At 45.7% G+C, this 23,290-nt stretch overlaps 1 protein-coding gene across 1 annotated transcript in view; it reads right to left on the reverse strand.

Annotated features, from left to right (window-relative positions):
• Positions 1-23,290, reverse strand: part of LOC149310171 (unconventional myosin-Ig-like) — a 56,840-nt gene that overhangs the window by 7,263 nt on the left and 26,287 nt on the right. Inside the window, exons 18-21 of the mRNA XM_089533842.1 lie at positions 22,430-22,574; positions 14,202-14,306; positions 13,602-13,715; positions 12,912-13,066 (exon numbers count right to left, since the gene is read on the reverse strand). Coding sequence (XP_089389968.1) covers positions 12,912-13,066; positions 13,602-13,715; positions 14,202-14,306; positions 22,430-22,574 — 519 coding nt within the window. The remainder of the gene's footprint in view (positions 1-12,911; positions 13,067-13,601; positions 13,716-14,201; positions 14,307-22,429; positions 22,575-23,290) is intronic.

Genomic DNA, 23,290 nt, shown 5'->3' on the forward strand with positions numbered 1-23,290 from the left:
CAATTCTATTCCCTCCAACAGATGCTGACCATAGAGTTACACCAGGGGACCAAGAAAATCCTAGGGAGGTGTTCTCTTAGATTTAAAGAAGAATTATATGTGTTTTTCCACTTCCATGGGAGCCTTGTGCCCCTAAACCCAGCATATGTGGAGGGCCCACTAAGTGCATAGATATAGAATGGGGGGGGGGGGCACCTGGCTTAATGAGGCTACATGTGAAAGGGATCTAGGAGTCCAAGTAGACCACAAGTTGAACAGGAGTCAACAGTGCGATGTGGCAGCTAACAAGGCCAATGCGATTCTAGGCTACATCAATAGAAGTATAGTGTCTAGATCAAGAGAAGTAATAGTCCCACTCTATTCTGCCTTAGTCAGGCCTCACCTAGAATACTGTGTCCAGTTCTGGGCAAAACAATTCAAAAAAGATGTTGAGAAGCTGGAGTGTGTCCAAAGGAGGGCCACCAAAACAGTGAAGGGTCTAGAAACCATGCCTAATGAGGAAAGACTTAGAGAGCTGGATGTATGTTTAGCCTGGAGAAGAGACGGTTAAGAGATGATATGATAGCCCTATTTAAATATTTGAAAGGATGTCATACTGAGGATGGAGCAAGCTTGTTTTCTGCTGCTCCAGAGAATAGGACACAATGGAGCAATAAATGCAAGCGACAGGAAAGGAGATTCCACCTCAACATTAGGAGGAATGTCCTGACAGTAAGGGCTGTTCGGCAGTGGAACACACTCCTTCCTCGGAGATTGTAGTAGAGTCTCCTTCCTTGGAGGTCTTTAAGCAGAGGCTGGATGGCCATCTGTCGGGGGTGCTGTGATGGAGAGTTCCTGCGTGGCAGAATGGGGTTGGACTGGGTGGCCATTCTTGGGGTCTCTTCCAACTCTATGATTCTATTCTATTACTTTTTTCTTTTTTCCTCTACAGCTCCAAGAATTCTCCAGCCAGTGGCCCAAAAGGTAGCTTTCCCAAGCTGTGCTGGTGCTGGCAGAGTCAAAGCAATGGGTCACAGCATTGAATCAGGAGTCTGCTTAAATTTTAGGGAGAATATTTCACCCTAATAGCTGTTTGACTGTGAAATGGACTGCTTCAGAGAATGGCGGACTCTCCATCCATGGAGGTCTTTAAGCAAAAGTGGAATGGGCATCCAGGAGTGCTGACAGTGCAGTGGCTGAATACTGATACTGCAGCCACAAGGTTGTGAGTTCAATCCCAGGCAGGGCTCCAAGGTCCACTCAACCTTCCATCCTTTCATAGGTCAGTAAAACAAGTCTCAGCTTGTTAGGGGCAACTGGCTTATTGACTGTAAACTGTCTTAGAGAGTGCTGAGTTCACTGCTAAGCAGTATAGAAACGTACATGCTATTGCCATTGCTATTGCTTTAACTATGTCTTCCTGCAAGGCCCTTGGAGTCCCTTCCAACTCTGATGGTTGTATGGTTTTCTTTCTCCTTGAAAACCCCTTTATTTAAAGGAGGCTGAGGACCCCTGCAAGGAGAAAATGAGGGGTGGCTGGAAGTGCTGGAAATGTAGACAACCTGTTTCCATGGACCCACAGGTGGAAACCATAAGAACAGAAACTGTACGACAGCCCTAGAGAAAAGTGCCAAACCTTCACACCTGCTGCTCCCCACCGGCCCCATTGCCATTTCCTCACCCCCTTCCTCTCCTCCTGACACCTTCCTTCTTTTCCTTTTACTCTTTCTCTCCTTTTTTCCCAGCCGCTAATGAGGCTTTCTAGTAGTCACCTAGCAACCACTTCGCCTGGTTCCAAGGAATTTGCAGAATCGATGCGGAAGGTTTTCCCTGCTTTGGACTTTCAGTGGAAGGTGCAAAGATCCCAGAACTTTTGGGGGAAGTTACTTTTGGGCCTCAGGACCCAGCATGCTGGACTAAAGTGGTGGCTGATGCTACCACACTGCAGAATTAATGCAGTTTGATGCCACTACAACCTCTTTTGCTAAGCAAGTCTCAATGGTGCTGCAAGATCCCTTTGCATCCTGTTTTTGACTGTAGATCCCACGATCCATCAAGGCTATGCTTATTAGGGGATTCGGGGAGATGTAGGCTCCAAACCTCAACTTTTCCAAATGAGTGCAGGCATTTCTTTATTCACTCCAATACTTGTCAAATGCATCTGAAAAACCATGATCAATGAGGCTCATTTAAATCCACTATGTATCCTATTTGCAGAAATCTATTTGGTCACAGAACATGGTTTTCCTGCACTAAGAGAGTTTAAATATGAACAAGAACTGGGACAGCTCTGTCTGAATATGGAATCTTGCTATACCCTTGACATCGGGCTAAAATGAAGGAGTTCTGTGCAACTTGGATTTGAAAAACTCTCTCTCTCTCTCTCTCTTTCTCTCTGTCTGTGGTAGCATCTTCATTTGCAAGGGCACATCTTGACTTCTCAGAGCTGCAGAAGTGTAAATTAAAGTCTCAGGGAACAGGTAAAAATATCCCGCCAAGCTGTTGCTTCAAGTCTCGCACCCAGAATCAGCACAAATGGTTTCACATGAAAAGTGCAACACATCCAGCATTTTTTTCTTCTGCAGCTTCATTAATTATGCATTGTTTATTTTATTTTTTTCAGCCGTAGCTAAAAATACCGACAACTTCCCAACTTTTATAGCTAGAGAGAACTTTCCTAGTAGGCTGCAAAACATGGCATAGGCGCCCCTTGCAAGTTGCTGATCTCCCTTGAAATCGTGTACTAACACAGGCAGGAGTCTTCTCCAGATGGGCAACATGTCCCACTCCAGACACTGCTGGACTGCAGGTCCCATCAGGCTTATAGCCAGCAAAGCCAACGGTGAGGAATGACAGGAGTTGCAGTCTCAACAACATCTGGGGAGTTGCAACTTGCCAAAACCGGTCTACACTATGGAGAGCAGGGTTGGGGAAAGTGTGTCCTGTGTGCCGCATGTGCCCTCAAGCCTCACTTTTGTGGCCCCCAAAGATCTTTGAACTGTCAAAAAATGTAAAAAAAACCCTTTTTAATATAGTTTTTTGGGAGATTTCCCAAAAAGACGCTGCTTGTGTGTGTGTTGTGCCCCAGGACTGTTTGTTTGCCATCCCTGCACAGCAGTGCAACTCCTGAGGAGCACTCTAACAACTGCACCACCACATCTTTGCAGTTGGTGTATTGCTAGCTGAGCTATAGCAGCAGGGGAATGACGTCAATGCTAGTCTTCCTCTGCTGTGGTTTTTTGATGTCATTAGGGGGAGAGAGAACGGACATGGGGTGTGGATTGCTTGGGGAGGTGGTTGGTGATTGTGATGGTGTAATCGGAGCTCCTATTGGAGTAGTGTGGGGCAAGGGGAGATACAGCGGTAGGAGCGTGGAACCACAACGGAAAGGAAGGCGAGATCGATACTTAATATCTATCTCTCCTTCCATCCACCCTCCTAGCCAAAGAGAACTGAGGGTCAGTCCAACTGTACCACAAACCCTGTCTCTGCTCCTGTGCAATGCCAGGTCTGTCAGAAACAAGACCCACATAATTTACGATCTCATTCAGGATAAGAACTGCAACCTGGCTTGCATTACTGAGACTTGGCTGGGGCCTGAGAGTGAGGCATTGTGGGCACAGGCCCTTCCAGCCGGGTACTCAGTCAAGGACCAGATCAGGTTAGGTGGGCGGGGGGGAGGTGTTGCCATAGTCCATAAAAACACCTTGACCTTGACCAGGAACCCCATCCGGAAAACAGACTATATCGAGTGTATTTACCTGACCCTGAAGGCTAGGGACAGTCTGGGGATCCTGTTGGTCTACCATCCACCCCGTGGGCTAACAGACTCCCTAGCCGAGCTGACACAGCTGGTCTCGGAACTGGTGTTGGAGTCCCCTAGGCTTCTGGTCCTGGGGGACCTCAACATCCCTTTCGAGGCCAGTCAAGGTCCAACAGGTGCGGCTCAGGAGTTCATGGCTACCATGACTGCCATGGGCCTGTCCCAATTAATCTCAGGGCCCACGCATTGCGCTGGTAACACACTCGATGTTGTCTTTAGTACAGACATGGGCACTCCGTGGGTAGAGATATGTAATATCTCTGCCCTATCATGGACGGATCATTTCCTGGTTGAGGCTCAACTAAAGGCTTCTGCCCAAATCCCCCCCGGGGGTGGAAGACCTATTAGGATGGTCCACCCTCGAAGGCTGATGGAACCCAAAAGGTTCCAAGAAGCCCTAGAGGGCTATATGGTTGGAACTGACGGCGACTCTGTTGATGCCCTGACTGACACCTGGGATAAAGCTCTCTCCAGGGCTATACACAGTATCGCTCCCAAGCGTCCTTTCCGGCCTGCTTCCAACAAGCAACCCTGGTACACAGAAGATCTCAGGGAAAGGAAGCAGGCTGTGCAACGACTAGAGCACAACTGGTGAAGACACCAGCACTTAGCCGACAAGACACTCCTTGAGTCTCTTTTGAGGTCTTATGGAGTGGCAATAAGTGCAGCAAAACATTCGTTTTGTGCTGCACGTATTGCGTCCGCGGAGTCGCGTCTGGCAGAGCTGTTCAGGGTAGTGAGGGAGCTTAACCAGTTGTCTCCCTCCTCGAACCCTATATTAGAACCATCTAAGGCCTGCTGTGACGAATTTAACAACTTCTTTGCGGATAAAATCTCTCGGATAAGGGCTGATCTCGATGCCAGTACTTCTTCAGAACCTATAAGAGAGGTATCCAGAGCTTCCGTGGACTCTATTAAACTGGATCATTTTGAGTTTGTGAATACTGAGGATGTGGACAAGATTCTTCGAAATGTTAGGAAGACGACATGCTCTCTCGATCCCTGTCCTTCATGGCTGACGGCTCGCGGGGGGTGTGTGTCTGCGGTAACATCTATGCTGTGGCACATAATTAATACATTGTTTAGTGAAGGGCGATTTCCATCTAATTTAAAATTAGCAGTAGTTAGACCTCTGCTAAAAAAAAGCCCTCTCTAGACCCCCTGATTCGAAACAACTATCGACCTGTTTCACTGCTGCCTTTTTTAGGGAAGGTGATCGAGAGGGCAGTTGCCTTCCAGCTTCAAGCGATCTTGGACGAAACGGATTTTCTGGACCCATTTCAAACTGGCTTCCGGGCGGGCTATGGAGTTGAGACTGCCATGGTCGCCTTAGTCGATGATCTCCGTCTGGGCATGGATGGGGGTAGCATGTCCCTGTTAGTGCTTTTGGACATCTCAGCGGCTTTCGATACCATTGACCATGGTATCCTTCTGGAATGCCTGAGGGAGTTGGGTATCGGAAGCACTGTGCTCCAGTGGTTCCGCTCCTACCTCTCAGGTAGATTCCAGATGGTGCAGCTGCGGGACTCTTGCTCCGATAAGAGGGAGCTTACATCTGGCGTCCCTCAAGGAGCTATTTTGTCCCCCATGCTATTTAACATTTACATGAAACTGCTGGGAGAGATCATCTGGAGACACGGGGCGCGGTGTTATCAGCTGATGACACCCAAATATATTTCTCTGTGTCTCAGACTGTTGCAGTGACTAGGGATGGCATCTCTCCTCTAGATGCCTGTCTGGAGTCAGTAATGGGCTGGATGAGGGAAAACAAACTCAGTCTGAATCCAGAGAAAACAGAAGTACTAGTGATAGGCTCCCTGGGCCCCGGGTAGTGAAATTTGTCCACCTGTCCTGAATGGGGTCACACTTTCCCTGAAGGACTCAGTTCGCAGCTTGGGAGTGCTTCTGGACTCGTCGCTCCAATTGACATCTCAGGTGGATGCGACGGTCAGAAGCACCTGTTATCGGCTTCGGCTGATACGCCAGCTGCGACCCTATCTGGGCCGGGGGGACCTTGAAACGGTGGTACATGCTCTGGTAACCTCTCGATTGGATTTCTGTAATGCGCTCTACATGGGGCAACCCTTGTACCAAACCCAGAAGCTTCAATTAGTGCAGAATATGACAGCAAGATTGGTCGCTGGATGTTCCAGGACCGACCATATAACACCTGTTCTGCAAGATCTTCATTGGCTGCCCATTCACTTCCGGGCACAATACAAGGTGTTGGTTATTACCTATAAAGCCCTAAATGGCTTGGGCCCAGGCTACTTGGAGGACCGCCTCTCCCCATATAATCCGCCCCGCACACTCAGGTCAGCCAGGAAGAACTTGTTGAGGGTTCCAACCGCGAGATATGCATCAACCTCGCAAAGGGCCTTCTCCATCTCGGCCCCTAAAATTTGGAACACTCTTCCCGATGAGCTCCGTTCCATCACTTCCCTGGATTTGTTCAAAAAGAAGCTTAAACCCTTTTTTTTCCACCAGGCTTTCCCCCATATCCCTTGATACTATGTGGCTTCCCCCTATATGTACTGGCATCATGGATTAACAATTCAGCTGGCTTTGATTTGGGGTAATTGGTTTTATTTGTTTAATGTAATGTTTTAATATAGTGTTATTGCTATGTTTTTATTGAAATTTTTATTCTGTATTGTTGTTTTTATTGCATTTTCTGTACACCGCTTTGATCATCGCGGAAAAGCAGTATAAAAATAAAATTTTATTATTTTTTATTTATTATATATGCAAACATGGCCTCCCTCACCAAACTCTCCCATCTTTCCCTCCTCATTTTGGGGTTATGGCTCAGCACCTTGGGTATTTCAAGTTCAGACTAAAACCCAGAGTGGATTCACTGTGCCACTAAATCACCAGCTGTCACTGCAGGAAAGGATCAAACAGATAACTGGCAACAGCAAGTCATTTGAAAATGTTTGTGAGGGGGCCTGGGGGGGGGCTTTCAGTGGAGATGGGCCCTAAGACCTTGCTGTTTGAAGCAGCTGCACTAGACACACCAAAGGAGTAGTCCAGCATCCTTAAGGGGCACAAGAAAGGATGCTGGAAGAAATCTCTCCAGTCAGAGAGTTCAACTGCTTGCGCTGGAAGTGTGCCCTGCTGCAGCCACCTTCTGACATGGCAGATGAATGGGAAATGGGATGCAGAAGTGGCAGAATCTATTGACAGTGGTCCCTCCATCTTCACTGGGGTTGGGGTGAAGGACCCCTATGAATGTGGAAAAATGAAATGAAATAACGATAGCCTATTTACTTAAGAGAACTCCTCTCTAGGAATCGCTGGCTCTTCCAATGCAACTCTGTGGTCAACATATACCAGAAGTTGATCAAAGAATCATGCTGCAGGACCTACAAATGCCTAGAGAAGTGTTTTCTCTAGGCAGTTCTAGGTTCTCCAGTGCAACTCTATGGTCAACTTCTGGCAGAATTGTGATGAAGGACCTAGAGATTCCTAAAGAGAATATATTAATCGAAACCGAAAATAATCAAATCCACAAAAGTCAAAGCCGCAGATGTGGAGAACCAACTGTATATCGTTCTGAGGAAGAAGTGAAAATGTAATTTCTTCAGCACCACAGACAGCTCTTTCGAGAAAGGTCTCCTTGCCCTTTCCTAAGGCAACCAAAGATCAGGAATGTTAAAGAGTCCTTCGCCGGCCAGAAAGATCCTCAGCTTTAAAAATGTTACAGTGATGTTACATTACAAATACCTTTCCAGGACAGAGAAAAGAAAATCATTCATCTAACTAAACACTGGGCAAGTCTAGAGGTTCTAAACCAAAGGAGGGCAAGCTGAGGCCCTCCAGATGTTCTTGGACAGAAACTCCCATCCAAACCAGTCAAATCAGATGGGGAAGACTGGGAGACAGAATCATGGGAGCTTAGAGATGGCAGGCATCCCCAAGGGCCCTCTGGTGCAACTGCCTGCCATGCAGAAACACACAACTGAAGCACTCCCCTAAAATGCCATCCATTTTTGTTTAAAGGCCTCAAAAGAAGGAGAGCCCATCACCCTCTGAGGCAGTCTATTCCACTGTCAAACATTTCTCACAGTAAAGAAGTTCTTCCTAGTGCTTAGATGGCATCTCTCTCTCTCTCTCTCTCTCTCATTCTCTGTAAATTGAGTCCATTGGTTTTCATCCTGGTCTCTTGAGCAGCAGAAAACAAGCTCATTCCACCTTCTACATGAAGTCCCTCCAGATATTTAAAGCTAGCTATCGTGTCATCAGACTAGGACGATTTGGACTAGGCCCAAGAAATGAAGCAGGAGAGCAACTAAAAACTTGTTGTGATGCCAATAACCCATTCCTTGCAAATACCATCTTCATACAATCAGAGAGGAGACTATACACATGGATATACAGTAGACCCAAATGGTCCATACCAAAATCAGATCAACTGATCTCTTGGCTTCTATGGATGTTTGTGAAAATGGGACTGTGGGGAAAGCTCACAGGGAAGAGAATCAAGTCATTTGAAATGTGGTCCTGGAGGAGAGTTTGCTGGTATTACAGACTGCCAAAGAGCCAAAACATTCAATCCAAGGCAGCAAATCAAGCCTGAACTCTCCCTAGAAGACAAAATGACTAAATGGAGGCTATCGTACTTTCATGAGAAAACATGGTTCATTAGGGGAAAAACACAATAATGCTGGGAAAAGTGGAAGGCTGTGTTAGAGGGATTGATTCAATCACGGACGCCTTGGCTATCCAGAGTCTGCAAGACATGAGCACAGCTGTTGATGTCTGGGGCTCATGGAGGTCTCTTGTTCAGATAACAACAACCCAATCTGCCATTTTCCAGATGCACTTGTGGCCACTGGCTGATAGGAGTTGTAGTGACACACATCTGGAAGGCACTGAGCTGGGGATGGTTGCTTTGGACCCTTTTACCGTGGAAGCCTCACTCCTTGGCACACTTATTGGGAAGCATAGCCTACTGAATAACCCAGTTTGGCACAGCTTTTCAGCATCCTGGCTCAAGGCTATGGAATTCTGGGAGTCTTGGATGGAAACTCCCATCCAAACCTGTCAAACCAGTCAAATCCAACTCCCAGAATTCCATAGCCTTGAGCCAGAAAAGAGTTAAAGCGGTGCCAAACCGAGTTATTTCTGCAGTGTGGATGCAGCCTGAGTGTGCACAGAATTGCAAATAAGATCATTGTGTGGCCCTTTGCAGGCTTCAGCATTCCTGCAGTTATTTTACTCACAATAACATTCAGCAGAAAAGCGGGGCACAAATTCAACACTCAAAGTGGGTGACTAATTCATGAAACAACAACAACAACAGTAAAACCAACAAAAATTAAAAGTAACAACGAAGCACCCCATTAAGCCATATATTGATGCAAGCTAAATAATAGCCCCATCTTCACAAGATGACGGAGCGGGATGTGGGAGATCTAGTTCCCCACTGAAGCATGATGCTCACTGGGTGATCTGGGCCCAATTGCTCTCTCTCTCAGCTGGATCTACCTTGCAGGGTTGTTGGGAAGGTAAAGTTGGGAAGAGGGTAGCCATTCATGGGATAGAAATATAATTAACAAATGGGATTCCGCAAGTGGAATGCAGTCACAGAATGAAATTAATCCTTTTTTTAAAAATCTTATATTTATGCTTTCATAAATGCTTTTGTATTGGTTTAAATTTGTGTTGTTTTAAATACGGCGTTGGCTACCTTGAGTCCCATTATTGGGAGAAAGGCAGGATATAAATGCATAAATAATATAATAATATAAAGTCAAAGGCTTTCATGGACAGCATCTATAGTTTTTTTGTGGGCCACATAGCCCAAAAAAAGCACCAAAAACTACAATATAATAATCATCATAGAAGCGTGGCTGCTGAAAGGAATTGCCATTTGGAAGCATGCAGATGGAGTTGCCAAATTCTGTAGCAGAGGTCAAATACTGCACACGCTCCAACAGCCGCTCTTCTAGCAGACAGGCCAAATGTAAAGCCTTTTGGCTATTTGTTCACTCTGTGTTTGTCTTCTGTACACACACAAACCCCTAGATATCCACTCTGCTAGGCCAAATCAGCCTACCCTTGGCAGCTGTGAGGCAGTTCATCACTTCTAACCTGCCAGGACCGTGCAGCAATTCTTCCCAATACCTTTTGTAAAACTCCAAAGGGAGGCACAGTAAACACCCGCTCTTCTCGCCATCCACCTACCCTGCCCCAAACCCTAAAGTCAGCCTGCCTTTTCCCCGCCTGCCTCCCTTTCCATCCTTCTTTTCTTCTCCACATCCACTCCAACTCAGGCGTGTGCCAGCAGCTGCTGGGAACAGATGGTGAGGGCTTGACCTGGCAGCATGGGGGTCTCCAGGAGAAGGAGCCCATCTGTTTCTTGCCGGGATGATGACAACACGGGCCCCAGACAGCCTTCGCCCGGCTAGCCTTGCCCTCACAATAGACTAAGGTGGCTGAAAATCACACTTCTCATACACATATAAACACACACACACACACACACACCCTGCTTCTGAAAAGTCCTCAACAGGAAGCTTAGCCTAAGTTGAAACATGCGCATGAGAGCAGGAAGAGAGACCTGAAGGTGAGTCAAACCAGAGCATGGAAATGTGGAGGAAGCTTGTTTTCTGCTGCTCCAGAGACTAGGGCCACATTCCCACTTAAAAGACAGGGTCATTTAAGCCGCTTCTAACCGATTTGCGAACTGGTTTAAAACATAGTGGGAATGAGGCCTGGGAAGTGGAACAATGGATTCAAGTTACAGGAAAAGAGATTTTGGGGGGCTTTTTGGGCTACCTTACTTAGAATCCCCAATGGCCAGGACAGTTGGGTGATTCTGGGAGTTGTGGTCCAAACTAACATGTCCATCTTCTGTTTGTATGTTTTTTCTCAGAACTCCAAAGCATACATTTATATTCTTCACCAAGTTTGGTTTTTAAAAATGGCAATCGCACAAGTCTTTTTACCCACTGTGAAGACACACACAAGAGCCTGTGTGGTGCAATGGTCTGAATGTTGGACTAAGATTCTGAAGATCTGGGTTCAGTTCCCTGCTTGGCCATGTAAACCCACTGAGTGACCTTGGGCAAGTCACATACTCTCGGCCTCAGAAAACCCTGTGCTAGGGTCACCATAAATCAGAAATGACTTGAAGACATACAGCAACAACAACAACAAAGATGTGCACACATACTTTCCACTTCTGGTCTGTGCCAATTTCTGCCCAACCAGTTTTCTAGAGGCCAAGCTGAAACATGGTATCAAATGCATAGACATCCTGCTGAGGGCACCCAGGCAAATGAGGACTTCCTCAGCCATCAGGAAGCATTGATGTTGCAGGAAGAGGGTGGGTCAATCTCTGGGGACCTCCGTCCGCTTTCCATCCCCTAATCCCAGCTCAGACGCCTGCTGCCTCCCCCTCCTCCTCCCCTGGCAGCTTTGCAGAAGGGTGCCATGGGGCCATTGGGTCAAGAACAGCTCTTGTCTGACTGTCTCTCTCTCTCTTTAATCCCACCACAGATGGGGAAGGACCCATTGATCACAGTCGGGGTGGGAGGAAGGTTTGGAGGTATGTAGCAGAGACAGCTGGAGGCTGAAAATGAACCCACATGCCTTGACACAATGCCTAATGAGGGGGATTAATGCGCTCCATGTGAAGGCCAGGATGGAGGGATGCAGGAAAACAGAAGGGGATAGGGCTGGCTCTCCATCCTTAATCAAAAGGGAGGCGGCAGTCAGGAAAGCAGAAGAAGTCTAAGACCTGGGCTGCATCCACACGGGGGAAATAACCCGGTTTGGCACCGCTTTAATTGCCTTGGCTCAAGGTTATGGAATTCTGGGAGCTGAGCCCCACAACAAACTCCAACTCCCAGAATTCCATAGCCTTGAGCCAAGGCAATTAAAGTGATGCCAAACTGGTTTCCCCCCGTGTGGATGCAGCCCTGGAAGGGCAGCCATGAAGATACTACTAGAAACTCCAATGTAAAGACCGATCAGTAAATACTGTATATACTCATGTATAAGTCTAGAAATTTGAGTCAAAAAATTGACCCAAAAACCTGGGCCGACTTATCCATGGGTCAATGCATCTCCCTCTCTGAGGAGAGGTAAAATCTTAGTCTATACCGCAAGAACCTAAAAGAAGCACCAACCTCCTCTATTCTCTCCATTGTGGTGCTGCTTCTGGTCTTTCTGAATGCTTGGATAGGAAAACAGCAGCATTCTTTGGCATCATTTTCCTTTCCTTCGTTTTTTACATCCTTTGTTGCATGCCCCTAAGTTTTACCCTTGACTTATATATGGGTCATATCAAAATTCATAATTTTGGCCCCAAAACCTGCCCTCGACTTACACATGAGGTCGATTTATAGTTGAGTATATAGGGTACCAATATTAGTAGGCATAGGGATCTGTAGCACCTTTGAGATTAATTAAGCAAAAGAAGTTGTAGAAGAAGCTTTGATAGACTTGGTCTGCTTCTTCAGATGCTAAACTAAGGTCAACTGAAAGATTTGTTTCTGAATGGCATTTCTTGCACTTTAAAAGTGATTAAAAAGAAGCAACTGACGCTGGACGTTGGTCTCACAATGAACAACGCCTAATAAATTGTTTGAGTTAAAATGTTTAAATTCAGTCATTGTTGTTCCAGCAAGCTAAAAAAATACTCCTTTTTAAAATGCATATATATATATATATATATATATATATATATATATGTATGTCTGGCTATTATTAACTTTAAGTGCTGTAGCTTCATCCTATAGAGTTCTGGGATTTATGGTTTTACAAAGTCTTTAGCCTTTCCTGCCATAGAGTCCTGGTGCCTCACAAAACTAAAAATTCCAGGATTCCATAGGATGGTGCCATGGCAGTTAAAATGGTATCAAACCACATTATTTCTACAGTACAGATGCATCATGGGTGACTTCTCTCTAACTCTCTCTGAATAAAGCTTACAAAGAAAACCTAGGTCAAGTCAACTTGAAGGCACATAGCAACAACAACAATAAGGTTTGCCACGATGCCGGAGGCATGGTGCACTCTTCTTGCTCTCTATTAAAATGTAGGTACTGTAATTATTTCTTTATACAGTATATTTTTACTTTTAGCAGTGACCGCCTACCTTCTGAAGTGCTCCACCAGCACACCCACAAGCTCTCCAATCCGATTGTCATTCGCTGGCTGCATTTTATGAAGGCAGACCACTACTCCCTCGTGGTTCTGCGTATGGAAGACTACCAGCTGATCCCCGCCACTGGTCACACTCAACCCGGTCACCTGGCACAGGGGAAAGTCATAAAAGGTTCACTTTAAGAGGCCCAAGGAAAGGGTGAGAACAGTATCAGAAATCAGCTTTCCCAACATGGGCCACCTGAAGATGTGCTGGACTGCAACCCCCATAGTATCATAGAGTTGGAAGAGACCGCAAGGGCCATCCAGTCCAACCCCATTCTGCCATGCAGGAAATCTAAATCAAAGCATCCATGCTGGTGGTGAGATAGAATAACTGAAGCACAGAGTCAGGAGAAACCCCAGGGACCATCCAAATATAAATAATAATAATTATTATTATTATCCAGTGCAACCACCTTCGGTCATGCAGAAAGACACCATCAAACCAGTCCTGACAGATAGCCATCCAGTCTGCTTAAAAACAGCCTCCAAAGAAGGGGACTCTACCACTTTCTAAGGTAGCATCTACCAGACCCAGAAGAGTCTATTGAAGGAGGAGGGAGGGTATTAAAATGATCCGCTGGGTGTCAAATATACCAGTTATGCCACTGTCCCAGAATCCCTCCAAGGTCCAACTTACCATGCTGAGAGGTATAGATCTCATCACTTTGTACTGCTTCTTGGGATCCATCTTGTACATGTGCTGGTCTGTGATGAGGATGGCTCGGTCCGTGCTCTTGTTGCAGCGGTTGATCTGTAAAGGGAAAGAAGACGAGTAAACCCATGAGAGAGAGGGAAGGAAGGAAGGAAGGAAGGAAGGAAGGAAGGAAGGAAGGAAGGAAGGGCGCAAGGCCCTCAAACCACGAAAAGACTTGACTCAGTAGAAAGGACTAATTAAGTAGAAGGCAGCAGGAAAAGAGGAAGACTACACTGAAAATGGAAAGACTCAGTCAGGGAAATCATGGCCCTGAGTCTGCAAGATCTGAGTAAGGCTGTTGATAACAATAGGCTCTTTCATTTAGAGGGTCTCCATAGGTCAAAGTTGACTTGACAGCAAATAACAACAACAGGGATTGGAAGAATTCGGAGACTGATGGGTAGCTTCAAAAGTGGGGTCCAAGGGCTACACTATCCCATGGGTTGGACTTTGCTCACCTCTACTTTAGATTATGGCTCCCACCTGCCCAGGCAGAATGGCTATCTCCCCAGCATTGTGACAAGACCAATAGACTGCCCTCACCTTACGGACGTGGCATGAAAACAGCACCGAATGGAAGTGGATCTTGTCCTTCAGGACTGACACCTGTTTTGCAAACTGGGTGGCCATTGCAGGGTTTTCGTCTACCTGGATAGGAGCAAAAGAGAAGAAAATGAGATCTGGAACAGAGAAAAGGAAAGGGGAGGAAAGGCAGAACTCAGAAACAATACCTTTGGGGCCTTGGGGGCCATTTGTTTATTAAAATATTTCTGTCCTGCTCTTTATCATGGGATCTCAAGGCGGCATAGAATATAAATAATTTAAAGTACTTCTAGATTAAAACCATCAACCATTTCAACAAGACCAAAAGATAAAAAATGAAGCAAGCACAGAGCTGTAACCATTTAAAATCATGTACATGCACACTTTGAATTAAATTAGTCCCCAAAGAGCTTTAATAAAAGGCCATATTTTGGCTTGGTGCTGGAATCAACATTGGTGCTCTCTTTCACGAGAGTTTTCTGCTAGAGACAACCTGCATTTCAATATAGTTGGCCTTTTGCATTCATGGATTCTGCATCCACAGATTCAACCATTCAGAGCTCAAAAATATTCCATTTCTCCTCTGCCCCTGGCAAGCAAATCTTGATTTTTGCCCTTTTATATGAAAGACCCCATTTTACTACCCCATTGAGCACCCACAGCTTTGGCTATCCATGGAGAATCCTGGAACCAAATCCCAGCGGATATTAAGGGGCCACTGTATTTACTTCTACATCCCTGCAAGGTCCCTTGGAAATGTAGTTTAGCAGACTGGACTGGACTACAGCTCTCTCACCAAAAAATTCAAAATCCCTCAGTAACCTGTGAACCTCAAAATCCCACAGGATAGAGACATGGCAGTTAAAGTGGAATCCAAGCACTGAAACGGTGTGGCAGAGACATATCTCAGGTGCCCGCCAGATGTGTTGGGCTACAAGTACGACTCTCATAATCCCACATCTGGAAGGCTTCAAATTGGGAAGGGCCAGTTGAGGCACTAAATGGACACATGCCCTGATTTGGTATTAAGCTTCTTAATGTTGAACGGATGTAGCAATTCTCCCTCTTTGAATGACTGGACGTACATAGCAAGGGCACATTAGGTTATTCTACTTGAACACAGTAGGTTTCCATAGCCGACAAACATAGAAACAGCAACAGGGACGGCTGCCTACACAGGCTTTGGCTCCTGGCTGAGAGAATTGTGTGTGTGTGTGTGTGTGTGTATGTGTGTGTGTGTCTGGGGTGTAATCACCATGGAGACTATACATTTAAAAAAGAATCCCAGTCTTATGATGCCTTCGCCTACATGCATCCCTTCGTACATACGCACCAATCCCCTGGCACATTATCTCCAGGACTGTTTCACTGGTTTCCAGCACCCAGACAATGGTCCCATCCTCCCAGAAGTCTGTGACAACCATGCTCAGAGGTGGAGGCTGATGATACATCCTTTGCCCTCCTTGGCGTGTGGGCCAGTGCTGACTCAGAAACCCTCTCAAGGGCGGCACAGAAGGCACAAAGGGAAGCAGCTCCCTGGGGATGTGCCAGTGTGCCAGATTCTTCACCCACCAGCCAGCTTTGGCCTGAAGAGACATGCTTATACCAGAGGCCTGGCTCATGGATGTAGCTATGGGGGGAATGAGCAAGTTTCCCTGCCAAAACAAGAACTATCACCCCCCCACTACAAAATTCCCTTCCAGTCTCCATATTTCTAGCCTTGCAGTAACTTAAAACTTCAGCTGAGTATTTAGAAATGCAGTTTAAGCGTCCAGAGAAAAGAGGCAGACAGAGTGACCCAGGGAATGTGAACACAGGAGAGTAGATGTTTAGGACTAAATGATCTTCAGCATCTCATTTTCTGCTAGAAATTGGAGGACAGAAGGAAATTGTCACTTGGGGAGAAGCATTCTTGTCAGAGGACAAGGTCCTCACTGCCCCTGTACCTATACATCAGGGCCAGAGGTTTCCAAAGATATGGGTGATTCTTTCTCCTCCAGATAGGAACATCCATTCCCTCCTTCCTTCAAAGCCCTCACCTGTGACTATACCCTCAACATTTCACAGATGAAAACTGGGACACCTGTGGCCAAGCAACATCAGAGTGTGGTTAGAATGGTAAAAGTTACTGATGAAAAGGGATACACAAATTCGGAGATGATGCAGCAGTTGGCTTTTGCCTGAGCCTCCTGGGGAGGGCAAGATTCCACTAGCCTCTTTTCCCTAATGGGAACAAGCTATTTCTGCACTTTGAACTCAGTTTGCAGCAACTGAAGTAAGCTGAGAACAGCGGAAAGTGGGAGGAAGTGAGAGAAACTGGGACATTTTAAAAGCAGCAGAAAAAGTGGGATGACAGACGGTTAAGTGGGACTGTCCCTGCCAAACCATGACAGTTGGAAAGTCTGTAACTGCATGGGAAGTCTGAAGCCAGACCAGCAGGAAAGCTTCCAGCAGCAACACAGGCCTGCTTCTCAACAGAAGATGGCAGCAGCAGTGCGCTCTCTCCTCTGGACCCTCTGCAGGAGGCTTGCAGACGCCCTTCTGTTCCCATCCAGTCTGATTCAACAGATGTGTCCTCCAGCTTGCAGGGGCAGATCCAGGGTAATTGCTCATGCAGGGAATGAGTGGCCACAGAAGCAGCAGTGGACTGTGTATCTCTGGAGTTTCAGTGTACCAATGGGAAACTGCAAGAGATTTGGGTCCAACTGGCAGAAAACACTGAACATCGAATGACCCCTTTCTCTTGCTTGCAGGATTTTTCCTGCTCAATGCATTGAGTGCCAGCAGCCAGGCAGTTCAGCCATAGCAGCTGAATCTGGTGTAACAATGACCAGAAAGATGCCTGAAAGCTACTGAAATCTGTAAAACCTGAGATCAAGCAACTTCCAGCTGTATTGGTTTGGCAGACAACCCCAGTTTATTCTTTGCTGTCCCACTTTCTCAGCTGGTTTTAAACTGCCCCATCTTCTCTCTCTTCCTCCCACCATCTTCCACTTCCTTCAATTGCTGTAAAGAGTGTTCAAAGTGCAGAGGTACTCTGCACCCAATTTACTTAGCAGGAGGGAAGAAATGGAGTCTTACTCTTTCTAAACTCAGTGCATAAATGCCAGAATGTCTCTACTTAAAATAGTAATTTTATGTGTGTTTCTTCATTAATTACTTTTGCCCTCCTGTTGTCTGGCTACACCTTTTTGTCCTGGTTTTCAACTGTGAAAGGTTGGAGGCTATGCATTAACCAAAGACGGAATTTCTTGCCACAGGTCAGTTATGTTGGCTATAAGCAAACATGGTTTTTCCGAAGGAGCTGCACACCATCCATATTAGCCTCTTTTGCTCTGGCTACAGTTTGGAAAACAGGCCATGGAACGCCAGCTGCAGCCCATTTCAGACATAAAGGAAGATAAGGACAAGTTGCTTACCTGTAACAGTAGTTCTGCGAGTGGTCATCTGCGAATTCACACAAATGGGTTACTCTGCACTTGTGCAGTTAGCTTTGGTATGAAGCTAACTGCACAGGCACAGAATAACCCATTTGTGTGATTTGCAGAGACCATGAAGAAGGGCAGGTTGCTTACCTATAACTGTAGTTCTTCAAGTGGTCATCTGTGAACCACACAAATGGGTTATTCTGTGCCTGTGCAGTTAGCTTCGAACCAAAGCTAACTGAAGAGGTGCAGAATAACTCATTTGTGTGATTCACAGAGACCACAAAGAAGAATCACAGGCGGGTTACAAACCGCCATAAAGTACGTATTCACTACGTATTAGGGTTAGGAAGGGGCGGTGCTTCCGCACCCCCCTAACCCTAGTACGTAGTGAATACGTACAATATGGCGGCGGCTGTTCCACATGGCCGCCACCATATTGACGTAGTGGACGCTGTGCGTCCGCACATTGCGCAGCGCTTATGATGTCGCGAGTGCGCCATTGGCCCCTCGCGGCGTCATAACTGCGCCGCAGGAAGAAGCTCCATTTTGGAGCTTCTTTTTTGCTCCGTGCAGGAGTCGTGCGGTTTGGCTGCTGCAGCTCCCTCGTGGAGCAAACAGCAGCGCCAGCAGACCGCTGCAAAGCGGCAGTCTGTAACGTACCACAGTTATTCCAGGTCTAGTCTGGCTATCCTGAGGTGGGAAATCATAGAATCCTAGAATGACAGAGTAGGTAGGGACCCGCAACAGCCATCCAATCCAATGCTATTCTGCCATGCAAGAAGACACAATCCAAGCAATCCCAACAGATGGCCACCCAGCCCCTGCTTAAAAGCTTCCAACGAAAGAGACTCTACAACACTCCAAGGCAGCATATCCCACTCTCAAAGTGTCTTTGAAATGCTTCCTAATGTTGAGCTCTTTTCCTCTAGCTTGAACCCATTGCTCCATTGTGGTGTTCTCCGGAGCAGCAGAAAACAAGCTTGCTCCATCCTCAATGTGACACCCCTTCAAATACTTAAACAGCGCTATGATATCACCCCTTAACCATCCCTTCTCCAGGCTAAACATACCCAGCTCCCTAAGTCTCTCCTTGTAGGGCGTCATAATTTCCAGACCCTGCACCATTTTGGTTGCCCTCTTATAGACACACTCCAGTTTCTCAATGTCCTTTTTGAATTGTGGGGCTCAGAACTGGACAAAGAATTATTCCAGGTGGGGTCTGACCAAAGCAGGATAGAGTGGCACCATTACTTCCCTTGATCTAGACACTGTACTGCTATTGATGCAGCCTAGAATCTCACTGATATTTTTAAACTGCCGTGTTTAACTGTCTCACTTTTCTGAGGCCCAGAAAGTGGGTCCCAGGAGCTTCATAGGGCCCATGAGCTACACTTGGCCCATACCTGCAGTAACGTCTGGTGGCTTCCACATCAGTGTGGCAATGAAGCCACTTTAAAGAAACTACAGTCAGTGCTGAACTGTACCCTCCAAATAAGTTCAACACCTTGGCAAGTTTATTATGTGAGCCTCACCCAGAAATGCTGTCTGTTACAGTCCCATGTTGGTTGGGCCTGTCTAGGAGTGGTTTAAGCAAATCCACCCCAAACCTCAAATTCTAAAAGTCTTCTGGGAAGAATTCACTCCTCCACAACCAACGCTACAAAACAAGCTCAGCAAGGTACAGCATTTGACGGTATGAGACTCTTTAAGTCAAAATTGTCCTGCCCTGCTCTGGATTCTGCGGAAGTGAGATGAAAGGTGAGGGCTGTTGGCTGATGGATGCTGGGAGGCTTCTTTTGGACGCCAGCCATATAGGGAATCACTGGTGCTATTTTTATGGCCTTGTTTATATTGCTTTGATCAATATTTTATGGCAATGTCTTCCACATCTCCCTCCTTGGTTGTTTACGGCTTGGCGCACTCCATGCGACATAAATAATTTCCCAGTAAAAAAGAATCATTTTTTAAAAAGTTGTTTGCTTGCTTGCTTTTATTCACTTCTTCTTTTGGACATTTGCCGACTTCCATTCCTCCTGGGGATGATGGGACCTGAAGTCCAGTCTATCAGGAGGGCACCAGTTGGGAGAGGCTGATATAATCAGATATGACTGCAATATCACCATGGGGTTCAACAGCTTTACCAGAGCATTAACCAAATTTCTAGCATTACAATTGAGCACTGAGAAATACAGTTCCAGAATCCAAAGAAAACGATTCGGTAGAATTCTGCAAAACCCCAACGCTAATACTACATGAGCTTCCTAAAACATAGTACATGTTTTTCCAAGCGCACACAACTGGTATGCTATAGCGCTTACTTTTGGTATATCTATAGCTGTGTCAGAAAATTCATTCTCAACTTTGACAGGTGTCAATTCTGCCGTTTGGTGCTTTGCCAAAGAAAAAAAAAATTAGCAGTTTTGACTTTTGAAAGTAACAGGCTTAAAGGAAGCTGAAATCAAGAGGGTTGGGTTTTGTTTTGTTTTTTGGTCAAAGTCGTTTTAGAAATCATGGCACATGAGACTTCATTAACATTTCAATTCATTCTAGTGCACAATTTGGACTTGCTTCCTAGTCACCATCATTTAGTTTACACAGCTTCTTTGCATGTGAAAAATTTGACATTTTAAGTTGATTTGCTTTTTTGGAAGCGTCACAACATGCTTTCTCATTGATATTTTTGAACTTCATTGTAGTTGTGTGCCTTCAAGTCATTTCCAACTTTCTAAGGCAAACATCATAGGGTTTTCTGAGGCTGAGAGTGTGTGGCTTGCCCAAGATCACCCAGTGGGTTTCCATGGCCAAGCAGGGAATCAAACCTTGGTCTCCAGAGTCATAGTCCAATGCTCAAACTGCTAAACCATACTGGCTCTAATGTATTAACTCAGGGTTGCTTTTGTCCTGTTCCCCTGTTTTTCGTTGCTGCCCGCCATCACAGAAAATCGTCTTCCTACAGTCCTGCTCTCAAAGTCTTGCCTTGGAAAGGCCCTGAAAGCCAAGGAAGTAAGAATGCTCTCATTGTGAGTGGTTATTATTAGTATTATTTATCATGAGGATGGCATGGGAGCATGGTGGCAGAGCGCCCCGTCAATGTGGCTGTGACACGCTGAGTCGTGCGCAAGCCTTGCATCCATGCTGTGGACGCTCCTTCGCTGATGACAGGTAATGAGCAAGGAAAATGCTGAAATGGAAAGGTCTTCTGAGCTTGAAAGGAGAAGGGTTGCTTCAGGTGAGACAAGGAGGAGGCAGGGAAGAAAGGGGAAGGAGGGATGGATGCATGTGGGGGAGAAGGGAGCGCAGGTGGAACAGATGAGCAAGAAAGGAGGAGGAGGAGGAAGATGCCGAATTGGGCTTTAAACACAGCTCTGACAGTTACTATGGAAACTGAGTTCTACTCCGCAGCATCCCAAAAACTGCTCAGGGGAAAGGCAGGGAGAAGGCAAGAGAGATGCTTTCTCTGGCCCAGAACTGGAGCACAAGACAGTGCCTCTGTCCTCCTGCGTCTCTATAAAAGACACACAAGAAAGTGAACTCTAGCAAGCCCTATTTCCCCATCCACAGCTGTATGGTGGCCCTCAGTTGTTTTTGTGGCCCTAAATTCTGCCACAGCTTCTCTGAAGAAAGCTTATTTGGAGAAAAAGGAGAATATTAACAGGTTGAGTCTCTGTTATCCAGAATTCCAAAACCTGAACTAGGCCAAAATCCAAAATCGTGGCTGAGATGTTGGCACCTTTGCTTTCTGGTGGTTCCATGTACACAAACCTGGTTGCATGCACAAAAATCATTTTAAAATATTGTGTATAAAATAACCTTCAGACTATGGTCCAAAACACACTGCAGAAATAATCCAGTTTGAGACCGCTTTAACTGCCCTGGTTCAATGCTGGGGACTCTAGTTGTGTGAGACTTTTAGTTTTCTCTATCAGAGAGCTCTGGTGGCACAATAAATTACAATTCCCAGGATACCCTAGCTCTGAGCCAGGGCATTTAAAGCAGTCTCAAACTGGATTATTTTTGCAGTGTGTTTTGAGCCAATGTGTGTAAGGTACATATGAAACATAAATGATTGTTTTATTTATACACAATATTTATACACAATATTTTAAAATTTAGACTTGGATCCCATTTCCAAAATACCTCATTATGTGTATATATGCAAATACAAGTATTCTAAAATACAAAAAAAATCCCCAAAATACCTCTGGTCACAAGTACTTTGGATAATGGAGACTCAACCTGTACAGCCGCTGGAAGATTCTGGAAACAGTGATTAGCCTTTAAAAGAAGGCCTGCAGCTTTGCTATATTGGAAAAGATAGGCTTTCTACATGTGTGTTTTAGGACACAAATCCTTGATTATTCCATCCTTGCTTGCAAGGAAAAATAGTAGTTTTCTCCCTGTTGCAGGAGAAAATAAGTATTTATGTGCAGCTTATGCCTCTCCGTTTGAGAATGCTGAAATGTTCTGGATAATATTTATGTGTAGAAAAATGCATAGATTTTTTTGCTCAAAAACCCAAGTTCCTGCACAAGAAACATAGTGATCTTTGGGGTTTTTTTCTGCACAGAAAATTCCTCCAGAACACTTTAGGAAGTTTGAATACTGGAGGAAGATCTGCAAAAAAAGAATTGTTCTATTCTTCCTCCTGACCCGTCTTCCCGATTGTCCCGATTCCTGATTGTTTCACTTTTCTACCGTAATCCTGGGAACAAATCCCCCAAAGATATGGGGGTTGTACTGTACTCACATTCCTGTAAACCAATCTGGAGGTGCCCTGATATCCTCAGTGAAAATGCTCACCAACACTAAATAGTTTCGGCACCAGTTCCGGCAGCAGCCCCAGTCTTTCCGTAAGCCTTGCAAGACCTCGAGAGCAGCCACTTTGGCCTTGATCTGGTCCATATCGGATGGAGGGATGTTCTTCACAATCTGCCTGGCTCTCCACCTGCAGAAGAACCCAAGAGACGCAAAGAGAGTTATCTGGCCCAGCTGAAATCCCATCCCTTGGATGCTACGTATTTGCCATTGCAACACAGCGGACCAGACTCCAGGATCTCCAAGGCTGAGTTAAGATGGTTGGAGCCTCAGAGCAATCTCAAACCGGGGGGGCTTTAATTACTAAGTACAACAGAAAGCAGGATGAAAAATCATCACATGTAGGTCCATGTTCAGTCCATTTTCAGTATCTATAATGCTTTAACTATTATAAACAAAAGGGGAACCATCCCCTGGTGAAAGGTCAGAGCATAATCTATCCTGGAAGCATTGGTTCCCTTCTATTCTCTCATCCAGCCAGCCTTAGTGTGAGCACAAACAGATACGTCTGATGGGATTTTGAAAGTTCTTAGGCATTACTTTCCTTTGCTTCATCCCTTAGATCTTTGGTTACATGCCCCTAGGTTTTACGCTTGACTTATCCAAGGGTCATATCAAAATCTATAATTTTGGCCCCAAAACCTGTCCTCAACTTATACATGAAGTCAACTTATAGTCGAGTATATACAGTATATTGTTTTCACACAGATTTCTAAATGTTGATTTGCATGTTTATCTCCCAGACTTTCAGGGCAGGGGACAGCTTATTTGGGAATGGTCATCTGGCTGACAGCTTCCTTCACCAACACAGCTGCTCTGTCCTTATTTATGTGGGCAATGCCCTCA

The sequence above is a fragment of the Sceloporus occidentalis genome, unplaced genomic scaffold (genome assembly GCF_023333645.1).
Source record: "Sceloporus occidentalis isolate IW3139 unplaced genomic scaffold, rSceOcc1.0.p SCAF_7, whole genome shotgun sequence".
Classification (NCBI taxonomy): Eukaryota; Metazoa; Chordata; class Lepidosauria; order Squamata; family Phrynosomatidae; genus Sceloporus; species Sceloporus occidentalis.